Source organism: Oncorhynchus kisutch, linkage group LG17 (assembly GCF_002021735.2).
Source record: "Oncorhynchus kisutch isolate 150728-3 linkage group LG17, Okis_V2, whole genome shotgun sequence".
NCBI lineage: Eukaryota > Metazoa > Chordata > Actinopteri > Salmoniformes > Salmonidae > Oncorhynchus > Oncorhynchus kisutch.
The window spans coordinates 55,583,957-55,597,158 of NC_034190.2; the positions used below are offsets into that span (position 1 = coordinate 55,583,957).

Here is a 13,202-nt window from a genome sequence, read left to right on the forward strand (position 1 = left end):
TAAAACGAAAGCACATACTTCAGCGACCGTTGGTTTATAAACTGCGATTGGTCGATATTATGGCATAAACTCGATTATCATTGGCCATATATTGTCCGGGAACGAGGAAATTGAGTTGTAAACGAGGCGCGTGCTTGAAGGAAAACGCAGAACTGAAAACAAGCGTGCACCTTTTCAGCACCGATCCTCGTGGATAGCGGTACAGGGCCATTCCACCAATTAATCAGACCAGACAAGCGTGGGGATACGAGCAGCATCGGTTTCTTCGATAATCATAGAGCTACCACAATTGTGTTATTCAGCCAAGCGGCTGCCGTGTTCACTGGGTAGTAGCTGTTGAGTTCCATGAGCGGTGGATTCGAAGCAAAACGGCACAAGCTTTGTTTGCCCTAAGGGCTGCAAGTGCAAGGAGCCATAGCTAGTACTGCTACCAGTATTGTTTTTAGAAAGGAAGAAACTGTGGTGCTCATTGTGATTCAACGGGTTCTTGGATCGAAAGGGACCAGGAATAACGGCCTGCAAATGAAGGGAAGCAAGTGGAAATCGAGTAATTAATCGACCATTAAAAGAACAGCTGTAATCGTGGTGTTAATTTTTTTTTGCCACATTGCTTGTTCGTGTAGCTGCACTCTATTGTATGAGCATCTTTGTATTATTCGCGTCAATCTCTGACTAGGATCCCGCGCTCTCGTTCGCCCGCCCGCCCGCCACCTTCTCGGCCACAGCTGTGTGTATTCTGTACTATTTTCAATCGGCACGACACAGTTTGATACAAATATGTGTTCTCGGGTTTGGTTTGTGACCGACCGGCGTATCCACCAGGAGTATCCGCAAGTCCAGATCCTTCGGGCTCTGAAACAGCGATGCGCCGAGGAGGATGTTGAATTCCGCTCACTTCTCATGGACCAAATCGTGCTCACCATCAGTGAGGGACAATTAGGCAAGTATCACTAGATTTGAAGTGGCACGCCGTAATAATAGTCATGTCATTTTTCAACTGTTTTGAATTTGGGTTTAACCGTGTATTCTTGTTGTCTATGGTGGGGTGTATTTCAGTTGTAGTATTATATAGCCACTAGCGAGCCTAGCAGTAGCAGGTATTGTTCCGCACCGAAACACACACACAACTTGCTAGCGCGAGCTGCTGGCTAGCTAGCTAACTCTGTGACGTGACCGCCTAAACCTAGGTAAAAATTAGTTTACATTGGATTTGTGGTTTTCTTTCGTCAATAGTTATTGAACCAAGCATGCAATGACTATTAGTATTGTATATTATGAACCAGGGAAGGATGGAAAACAATATGACATTTTTTGAATAATAATAAAAAGTAAGTTTCAAATTTAAATCTTCAATAGCTCTTATACAAAGCATACCGTGACTATGAAAATTATATATTCTGTATCAGGGGAGGATGGAGAACAATCCACACATTTTATTTTGGGGGAATAGCCTGATTCAGAATATATGGTTGTCATAGTGATGGTACACTTAGTTTAAGAGCTATTGACAGATTGCAATCGTTTAATAATGTGTGGATTGTTGTTTAAGAGCTACTTAATTAAGATTTACATCTGAAACCTTACCCATGTTTTATACAAAATAAAAGGTTTTGATGGTTCTCCATCCTCCCATGACCATTTTCATATTCGTGGCATGCTTGATTCAATAGCTATTGGACGAGTGAACCGAATAAAACCGAATATCCAATATAAAACTAATTTTACTTGGGTTTATCACCAACCCAGTTTCCAGACACCCTCGAATAGTCAGACAGAGATACTCCATGATGCCAAGCCAAAACATTTGCTAAATCGAATAGCTACTTTATTATATGCGTAGGTGGAAAATATTGTCTACATTATGGAAACGTATAAAACTAGCTAGCTAACGTTATGCTGGATAGCTTTTGTGAACAAGTCACATTTTATTGGTCACATACACATATTTAGCAGATGTTATTGCGCTACACCCGCATCGTAATACAAAGAGAGTGGCTAGCTAGTAGCTAACGTTAGTAGGTTATGGGGTATTCTTCATGAGCCAGCACAGCTATGCTAGCTAACATTAATTCAATAGAAGTATCTAATAACGTTAAGCAGTAGAAGAAGATGTCATTAATTTGACTTGTAATTAGCTAAGTGACGTGTGTAGTGGGTTTAGCTAGCTAGCTATATTGATTCACTTTTAGCTGTCTTCTATTTTTTTAAACTTGAGTCAACACGAGTACAACAATTGCAAATACATAGGAGATATTGGAATTCTCACGAGGCACTTGCATGCATGGACAACAGACACAGGCTTCAGAACACAGACTTTAGCACTGATGGCTGGTGGGACAAGTCCAACAATAGCTACTATAAGTTTATCACATATTAATATCCTTGGTTGCTTGATTTGAAGAACGTGAGGACCCTTGTTGCGTGGAATTTGGTAGTCAAACCTGAGCTTGAGTAAGGGCGCATTTAGCTCAATGAGGTGGCAGGCTGTCTTATAGCACATCTTACATGATGGCATTGACTGAAGGGAGGGGGCAAGCTGACTCAGACCAGGAGGTGGGGATGGAGCTGTCTCTTTGACATGTGGCAGTGAGATTGGGAACGGCTTCCGAATCCAGAAGCCGCTTCCTCACGTGGGATAGAGCACGTACGATCTAGAAACCAGTGTACATTCTCCTCATCCTTCACGTAGGCTACATGTTGAATCTGTTTCTCTACAGCAGTTGGGGAAAAACGTAGCTTACGAAATGACTTGCCTTACAAAATGGTGGTAAAGTCAAAGCCAGTCAGACACCCACTTTAACAATGGCCTACTTGGTAGATAGCCTAGTCTTCAATGCTGAATAATCTGTGACACACCCAGGAGGAAGAGAGGGTAGGACTATTGGCCAAAGCCATAACTGGATCACAGCTGTGTTTTGTGTGGCCTGTCTTCTTTTTTCTCACAGGGAGTCAGTCATACATTCTCGTGACATGACAGGCCTTACAATGCATTGTAACCACATCATAATGCATTAGGCCTATACCTGCAGTGCTATCTAATAAACAGTATGAAATGACAGCAGGCTTGAAATGGTTCAGTATGTATCCGCCCTGTATTGTGTAAATAACTTTAGTAGCAAAGTCCATTGTCATAGCCTGTTCCACGTAAAAGTGTTTAATGGATCCTCCATGTCCTCTGAACAGGCTATGTGCTCACTAGCTTGTCTGGAATACCAAAGATGGACCTTCACGTAAGAGGCCAAACCCAGTGATCAGCCAAAGGAATCTCACATCCCATGATTCAGTGATATAGAGTTGTGCAAGAGGTTACACAGGTTACGAATCGACACCGGATTCTTTGGCCTTCCACGTAGAGGCGACACACACACTTTTCACCGCTAGATAACAAATATAACACGTCCATAATATTATCGAAGGCAACAGGACACAGGATCTCTTGAGCCAGGGCCAATTGAACACATTGTGATTTTCCACCACCGTCAGTAATATGATGTGAGACGCATCAGTAATAGACCAAGAGCACAGTTCCCTATCTTTCCTTAATCATAATCTTAGCACTGGAACACTGAGGAAAGACTCCCCATTGACGAACCATGCTGATCCATCTGTTTCAAGTTTTATTGTCACGTGCACAGGATACAGCAGGTGTAAATCAGTACAGTGAAATGCTTACTTGCGAGCTCTTTCCAACAATGCAGAATAAAAGTAATAATATAGTTAAGAAAAAATAAATACAAGATAAGTAAAAAAATTAACACAAGAATGCCAGTACTATTATTACAATGTGCAGGGATAATGGAGTGATTCAGTTAGGTATATACAGTGGGGTCTATAATTACTGGCATCCTTGATAAATACTGAGCTGTGTTTGTTGTTTGTTAAAAAAAAGAAGGGGAAATTGTATTTTGTATTAATAGAATTGGTCAGAGAAAGATATTTTGTTTGACAAGTAATACAAAAAAATCTCAAAGATGGGGAGGGGGCAAAATTACCCCATGTTTTCATAATGACACTGAGCCTTTTTCAAAAATATTTTATGATATTGGAGAACACATTGGTAGGGATCTTAGACCATTCCTCCATACAGAATCCTTCCAGATCCTTGATATCCTTCACCTGCCCTCTTCAATTCTTCATAGGTTTTCAATGGGGTTCATGTCTTGAGACTGAAAAAGCCATAGCAAAATGGTGATTTTGTGGTCAATTAACCATTTCATTGTTGATTTTGATTAGTGATTAGGGTTATTGTCTTGCTGGAAGATACACTTGCGGCCAAGTGGCAGACTCCTGGCAGAGGCTACAGTTTTTTTGGCTAAATGTCCTGGCTTAGATGCCACTGATCTTAACAAGGGCCCCAGGACCAGTGGAAGCAAAATAGGCCATAACATCAACGATGTTGACTATAGCACCGGTTCCGATCCAAGTGCCAATGCCTCCAGGCGGAGCTATGGTCAGATGACATGAAAATAGAGAACTTTGGCCATGCACACCAGTGGTGGGTTTGAAGCATATGCAGAAAAGTACCTCATACCTACGGTAAAATATTGTGGTGCATCATCGATGTTATGGAGCTATTTAGCTTCCACTGAGCCTGTGGCCCTTATTAAAGAGTAACTATCATGGAATTTTTTTTAGGGATATACAGTACAGATGTTTTCGCCTTCGTTATAGTGAATCGCGTCAATTCTGGTTTTCATTTTGACAGTTAGTTGCAGAAGTGATATATTTTGGGCTTTAAGTTGTAAATCTAGCTCGTTTTGCCCCTAGCGGTTTGACTCTACATTTTAAAAAGTGATGTAGAGGCACCTTGAGAAAGTTCCTCTAGTCTATATCATCTCAAGGGAGGGGTTCGGTATGATATACACTCCCTTCTAGATCTGCTGGGTGGTACCACCACAAGTCTTACTATTAAAACAGGTGACAGCTTGCTTTACTTGGCAATGGTCTTGGTAAGTGGAGTGTGCCAATAGTATATACTAAACGCAACATGTAAAGTGTTGGTCCCATGTTTCATGAGCTCAAATAAAATATCCCCGAAATGTTGAATACACAGAAAGGTTATTTCTCTCAAATGTTCTTCACAAATGTGTTTACATCCATGTTAGTGAGCATTTCTCCTTTGCCAGAGTAATCCATCCACCTGACAGGTGTGTCATATCAAGAAGCTGATTAAACAACATGATCATTAGACAGGTGCACCTCGCCACAGATGTCTCAACTTTTGAGGGAGTGTGCATTTCAAATCAAAATCAAATTGTATTTGTCACATGCGCCGAATACAACAGGTGTAGACTTTACAGTGAAACGCTTACTTACAAGCCCTAACCAACAATGCAGTTTTATTAAAAAAATAATAAAACATGTTATGGTAAGAAATAAAAGTAAGAAATAATTAAAGAGCAGCAGTAAAATAACAATAGCTAGGCTATATACAGGGGGTACAGGTACAGAGTCAATGTGTGGGGGCACCGGTTAGTCGAGAAGGTTGAGGTAATATGAATAATTCAAGTGACTATAACAGAGATAATAACAGAGAGTAGCAGCAGTGTAAAAGGGGGGGGGGGGTCTGAGGGCCCATGCCAAATCTTTTCAGTCTCCTGGGGGTGGAGGGGGGGGGGGGGCGTGCTCGGTCCTCCTTTTCCTGTAGGCCATAATCATCTCCTTTGTCTTGATCTCATTGAGGGAGGGGTTGTTGTCCTGGCACCACACGGCCAGGTCTCTGACCTCCTCCCTATAGGCTGTCTTGTCAGTGATCAGGCCTACAACAGTTGTGTCATCGTCAAACTTAATGATGGCGTTAGAGTCGTGCCTGGCCGAGCAGTCATGAGTGAATAAGGAGTACAGGAGGGGACTGAGCACGCACACCTGAGGCACCCCCCGTGTTGAGGATCAGCGTGGCGGATGTGTTGTTACCTACCTTTAGCCCCTGGGGGCGGCCCGTCAGGAAGTCCAGGATCCAGTTGCAGAGGGAGGTGTTTAGTCCCAGAGTCCTTAGCTTAGTGATGAGCTTTGAGAGTACTATGGTGTTGAATGCTGAGCTGTAGTCAATGAATAGCATTCTCACATAGGTGTTCCTTTTGTCCAGGTGGGAAAGGGCAGTGTGGAGTACAATAGAGATTGCATCATTTTTGGATCTGTTGGGGCGGTATGCAAATTGGAGTGGGTCTAGGGTTTCTGGGATAATGGTGTTGATGTGAGCCATGACCAGCCTTTCAAAGCACTTCATGGCTACAGACGTGAGTGCTACGGGTCAGTAGTCATTTAGGCAGGTTACCTTAGTGTTCTTGGGCACAGGGACTATGGTGGTCTGCTTGAAACATGTTGGTGTTACACTCAGACAGGGAGAGGTTGACAATTTGGCGTGTTGACTGCAGGAATGTCCACCAGAGCTGTTTCCAGATAATTCAATGTTTATTTCTCTACCAAAAGACACCTCCAACGTTGTTTTAGAGAATTTGGCAGTACGTCCTGTGCTGGCGTGAACTTACTCCAATGAACTTATCCTCTGCAGCAGAGGTAACTCTGGGTCTTCCATTCCTGGGTCGGTCCCCATGAGAGCTAGTTTCATCACAGCACTTGATGGTTTTAGCGGATGCGCTTGAAGAAACTTTCAAAGTTCTTTCAATTTGGACCTTCGTGTTTTAAAGTAATGATGGACTGTCGTTTCTCTTTGTTTATTTGAGCTGTTCTTGCCCTAATATGGACTTGGTCTTTTACCAAATAGGGCTGTCTTCTGTATACCACCCCTACCTTGTCACAACACAACTGATTGGCTCAAACGCATTAAGATGGTAAGAAATTCAATAAATTAACTTTTTAAGACATTACACCTGTTACATGTGCAAAACTCATCAAAGCAAAGGGTGGCTACTTTGAAGAATCTCAAATATCAAATATATTTTGATTTGTTTAACACTTTGTTGGTTACTACATGATTCCATATGTGTTATTTCATAGTTTGGTGTCTTCACTATTAGTCTACAATGTAGAAAATTTGTCAAAATAAAGAAAAACCTTAAAATAAGTAGGTGTGTCCAAACATTTGACTGGTACTGTATGTATTTTTTTCTTCTTCAAATATTTTATTTACAATATTCGTCCCGTGCCCACACGCTTCTCATTTTTAAAAGAGAAAGCATACTTGTAAGAGGGGTCACCCTGGTAGTACAGTAGATAGTAGGTTGTATATTGTACCCAAGACCGATCTGTGTATTAAGTTGACCATTGGAAAAAGAGCCGGCATAGAAAGCAGTCTCACAACAACTAATTTGCAAATTGGAGTGGGTCCAAGGTGTCTTGGATGATGGAGTTTATGTGTGCTGTGACCAGCCTTTCAAAAGCACTTCATCATTAAAGATGTGAGCGCTACAGGGCGGTAGTCATTGTGGCAGTTTTCCTTCGTTTTTGAGTACCGGATCGGTGGTAGTCCGGTTGAAACATGTGGGGATTACAGAATGGACAAGGAGCGGTTGAAAATGCCTGTGAAGACGCCTGCCAGCTGGTCTGCACATTTCGTGATGACGCGCCCTAGAACACCGTAAGGCCGCGGGGCCAGGCGTGTGTTAACCCGTTTAAAAGACTTAAGCCTACTAACGTCGGCTTCAGAGAGAGCGAGATCACTCAGTCCTCTGGAACAGCAGGGGAGATATATATGTATACTGAACAAAATTATAAACACAACATGTAAAGTGTTTGTCCCATGTTTCTTGAGCTGAAGTAAAAGATCAGACATTTTCCATATGCACAAAAAGCTTATTTCTCTTAAATTTTGTGCACACATTTGTTTACCTCCCTTTTGGTGAGCATTTCTCCTTTGCCAAGATTATCCATCCACCTGACGGGTGTGGCATATCAAGAAACTGGTGAACCTTGTGCTAGGCCCAATAAAAGGCCACTAAAATGTGCAGTTTTGTCACACAACCCAATGCCACAGATGTCTCAAGTTTTGAGGGAGCATCCAATTGGCATGCTGACTGCAGGAATGTCCACCAGAGCTGTTGCCTGAGAATTTAATGTTAATTTCTCTACCATAAACTGCCTCCAACATCGTTTTAGAGAAATCCATTTACATTGACTGATTTCCTTATAAGATTTGTTGTTCTGACAAGAGGAAGAGGAAGGTTATATGAACGTTTTCTGAATGTTCACATGGTACTATAGGTGTACCCACTCGCCCCAAATGAATGAACGGATTCATTGAGGTTTTCAATGTGCTCTGTGTAGTTCCCTTGGAAACCGAGACAAGTGATGTGGACATTGTCTTGGCCAGTGTGTCCTCTAATACTTAATTGTAGCATGGCTCGCTCAACGGCTGCACAATCAAAAGTGTGATTGGGGAGAAAAGGGTGTGTATGAATCATCCCCCGATTTGAATACTGAGAGTGAGGGGAGGGCTGACAGACTGCTATTCCTAAACAAACGCTTTCCACTTCTCAGAGTCATCCCCCGCCACACACTTTTTCCCCACCGCCCCTGCAGTTCTTTATGCATACATCTCCAGCCTTTTCCATTTTTAATTTCTCTGACCATCGTTTGAACCAAAAATGACCTATGTCTTTCCCTTTTTCTGTGCGCTCCTTTTAGCATCAGGAGCCAGTATTTGAGAAGCCTGTCACCTATCCTTTGTTTGTGTGCCTCAGTCACTGCGACCTCTGTCGATCCAGCGTTGACGCTGTCGCTTTGGTGAGTGGAGATCTTAAGATGGCTGAAAAGCAGGTCACGGTGGATTGAAGAGTGCTGCGTCAGTGACGAGCCTCTCTCCTCCCTCCCTCCTTCCCCCGCTCCACCTCTCGTACCATCATCACCCCATCTGCCTCTCCTTATTGTTCTTTCTTCCCGAATTAAAATGGCTGGTAGTAGGCCAAAATGGACTGTTAGTTGCCAGTTCAAATCGCACAGTGAGTAACCTCATGCACAATAAAATGTTCAAACACGCAAACTATGTCAATATAAATACACATATGTTTGTACACAATCTATAGATGGGCTATATACATAGCTATCTCTTGTATACCTTCTCAAACATGTGGTGCAAGATCATTCAGAGAATAGGTGCTGGTGGTACATCTTGTGTGCATGATCGTAGAAATCTCTTATGTGTATTTAGGTTCAATCTCCCCAATTTGTGCTGATACCTTCTTATATTGGGAGCATGCAATGAACTGTAAGCTGTATTAAGTACACTGCTGGGGATCGGTGCTCCTCCAGGGGCGACGAATCTTGGCCCTGAGGCCAGAGAAGTTGGCAGTGCCACGGGGGAGCATGAGGATGTGGGCAGGGTGTGATGTGAGCGATGCAGGCAGGACCCAGTCCAAATGAAGCACTTACACCACTAGGTTACACTACCCTACCTGGACCCATGCCTCTGCTACTCACAGCCAGCTCAGAACTCGCACATCCAGAGCAGCTCCATAATGATGAGCTGCATACACAAACACAGTAGTATCCGATCGCAGCTAGACTAGGCCCTACGTTTTTGGTGCAGTGGCTTATAGATGTATGGGCGTGGCCTGAATGTTCCAAATGGGCACTAGCTACTCCTAGGTTGTCTGGGCTTCTGTTGTGTGAGACAGACAAAGCCAAGCCACTGTTGCTACCTGAGTTGCTCAGAAAAATGTTAATGTTTCCATTGCCGTTCTTGAGTGAAAGTGTAGCCTGCATTTCCATATCGGTAGAAGATTGCGAAACCTGTCTATGTGATCAATCAATAATTGCCATAGCTGTCTATATGAAGCTATGTGACGTGACATTGGGAATATTTTAAGATAGAGGCCTCTCTTTTCTCTCCCCCCCCTCCTTTCATCCCCAGGTCTACGGGTGGAGCAGGAGGTGGTGACGTCCTACCCTCAGGTGGCGGTGGTGCGGGTGCCCACCCCCTGGGTGCAGTCGGACAGCGACATCACGGTTCTGCGCCACCTGGAGAAGATGGGCTGCAGGCTGGTCAACCGGCCCCAGGCTATCCTCAACTGCGTCAACAAGTTCTGGACCTTCCAGGAGCTGGCCGGCCACGGGGTCCCCCTCCCAGACACCTTCTCTTACGGTGAGCTCCAAAGCTTGGTCCATATTGTTTCTGATTCCTGAGCTTAGAAAACCCATAATCTCTTGACTTTTCATGTTGTGTAGATTACATCCTTGATTATAATGATTTTCTGAAATGTATTTCTGTAACTGAAATTGGATAACTACACTGAACAAAAATATATAACGCAACATGTAAAGTGTTGGTCACATGTTTCAAGAGCAGAAATGTTCCATAAGCACAAAAAGCTTGTTTCTCAAAAATGTTTCTCCTTTGCCAAGATAATCCATCCACCTGACAGGTGTGGCATATCAATAAGCTGATTTAACAGCATGATCATTACGCTGGACAAAAAAAGGTCACTCTAAAATGTACCGTTTTGTCACACAACACAATGCCAGAGATGTCTCAAGTTTTGAGGGAGCGTGCAATTCACATGCTGGCTGCAGGAATGTCCATCAGAGCTGTTGACAGATAATTTAATGTTAATTTCTCTACCATAAGCCGCCTTGAACATCGTTTTGGCGAATTTGGCTGTACATTCAACCGGCCTCAGACCGCAGACTAAGTATATGGTGTTGTGTGGGCGAGTGGTTTGCTGATGTCAACATTGTGAACAGAGTGCCCCATGGTGGCGGTGGTGTTATGGTATGGGCAGGCATAAGATACCGTGATGAGATCTGAGGCCCATTGTCGTACCGTTCCTCCACCTCCATCACCTCATGTTTCAGCATGATAATGCACAGCCCCATGTCGCAAGGATCTGTACATAATTCCTGGAAGCTGAAAATGTCCCAGTTTTTCCATGGACTGCATACTCACCAGATACAGTGCATTCGGAAAGTATTCAGACCCCTTTACTTTTCCCATATTTTGTTTTTTTCCCTCATAAATCTACAGTCGTGGCCAAAAGTTTTGAGAATGACACAAATATAAATTTTCACTAAGTCTGCTGCCTCAGTTTGTATGATGGCAATTTGCATATACTCCAGAATGTTATGATGAGTGATCAGATGAATTGCAATTAATTGCTAAGTCCCTCTTTGCCATGCAAATGAACTGAATCCCCCAAAAAACATTTCCACTGCATTTCAGCCCTGCCACAAAAGGACCATCTGACATGTCAATGATTCTCTCGTTAACTTGTTATGGCTGCAATCCCGCTAACGGGATCGTTATGACAACTACCAGTGAAAATAGAGGGCGCCAAATTCAAACCACAGAAATCTCATAATTACAATTCCTAAAACATACATGTGTTTCATATAATTTTAAAGTTAATCTTGTTGTTAATCCCACCAAAGTGTCTGATTTCGAATATGCTTATCAGCAAAAGCACTACAAACGATTATGTTAGGTCTCCACCAAACCACAATAAGCACAGCCATTTTCCAGCAAAATATAGCATTCACAAAAAGCAGAAATAGAGATCAAATTAATCACTAACCTTGAATTATCTTCATCAGATGACACTCATAGTACTTCATGTTACACAATATATGCATGTTTTGTTTGATAAAGTTCATATTTATATAAAACAAATCTGAGTTTACATTGGCGTATTAGATTCACTAGTTCCAAAAACATCAAGTGATTTTGCATAGCTACATTGTTTCAACAGAAATACTCATCATAAATGTAGATGATATTACAAATTATACACATGGAATTATAGATATACCTCTCCTTAATGCAACCGCTGTGTCAGATTTCCAAAAAATATTAGCCGCCATGTTGGAGTCAACAGAAACCAGAAAATACTGTACATGATAAATGTTTCCTTACCTTTGATGAACTTCATAAGAATGCAGTCCTAGGAATCCCAGGTCCACAATAAATGCTTGATTTGTTTTGAAATGTCCGTTATTTATGTCCAATTCGCTACTTTGGTTAGCGCGTTTGGTAAACAATTCCAAAGTCACAAAGCGCGTCCACTATAACGTGACGAAATGTCCAAAAGTTTCGTAACAGTCAGTAGAAACATGTCAAACGATGTACTGAATCAACCTTTAGAATGTTGTTTACATCTATATTGAATAACGTTCCAACCGGAGAATTAGAATGACTTTAGATGACCGGTGGAACGAAGGTCCTTCCCCTGTGAACACGCATGGTGAAAGCATGGTCAACTCGTGGCAGTGGTGACTATTTCCTGTCTCATTCGACCCCCCTTCACATTAGAGTCATCAGACACAGTTCTATTGACTGTTGACATCTAGTGGAATGTGTAGGAAGTGAAAACTCATCCATATATTGCTGTAATTTCAATGAGAGCTTGGTTGAAAATCTGCCACCCCCAGAAAAATACAAACAGGACGTGGAATTTCTCAGGTTTTTGCCTTTGTTTTGACGAGGACACGGCTGGAGATCACTCTGTCATGCTGATTGAGTTTGAAAAACAGACTAAAAGCTTCAAAAGGAAGGTGGTGCTTGGTATCGTTGTTCTTCCTTTGTCAACCATGGTTACCTGGAAGGAAACACATGCCGTCATCATTGCTTTGCTCAAAAAGGGCTTCATAGGCAATGATTTTGCTGCCAGTAAGATTGCACCTAAATCAACTATTTACTGGATCATCAAGAACTTCAAGGAGAGCGGTTCAATTGTTGTGAAGAAGGCTTCAGGGCACCCAAGAAAGCCCAGCAAGCGCCAGGACCGTCTCCTAAAGTTGATTCAGCTGTCAGATCGGGGCACCACCATTACAAAGCTTGCTCAGGAATGGCAGCAGGCAGGTGTGAGTGCATCTGCACATACAGTGGGGCAAAGACTTTTGGAGGATGGCCTGGTGTCAAGAAGAGCAGCAAAGAAACTATTTCTCTCCAGGAAAAACATTGGGGACAGACTGATATTCTGCAAAAGGTACAGGGATTGGACAGCTGAAGACTGGGATAAAGTAATTTTCTCTGAATCCCCTTTCCGATTGTTTGGGGCAACCGGATAAAAGCTTGTCCGGAGAAGACAAGGTGAGCACTACCATCAGTCCTGTGTCATGCCAACAGTAAAGCATCATGAGAACATTCATGTGTGGTGTTGCTTCTCAGCCAAGGGAGTGGGCTCACTCACAATTTTGCCTAAGAACACAGCCATGAATAAAGAATGGTACCAACACATCCTCCGAGAGTAACTTCTCCCAACCACCCAGGAACAGTTTGGTGACGAACAATGCCTTTTCCAGCATGATGGAGC

General features: G+C 42.7%; 1 protein-coding gene across 1 annotated transcript in view; it reads left to right on the forward strand.

Annotated features, from left to right (window-relative positions):
- LOC109907940 (beta-citrylglutamate synthase B) overlaps positions 1-13,202 on the forward strand; it is a 27,870-nt gene continuing 14,668 nt past the window's right edge. Inside the window, exons 1-2 of the mRNA XM_020506248.2 lie at positions 1-940; positions 9,809-10,039. Of these exons, the coding sequence (XP_020361837.1) occupies positions 778-940; positions 9,809-10,039 (394 nt within the window). The 5' untranslated portion in view covers positions 1-777. The remainder of the gene's footprint in view (positions 941-9,808; positions 10,040-13,202) is intronic.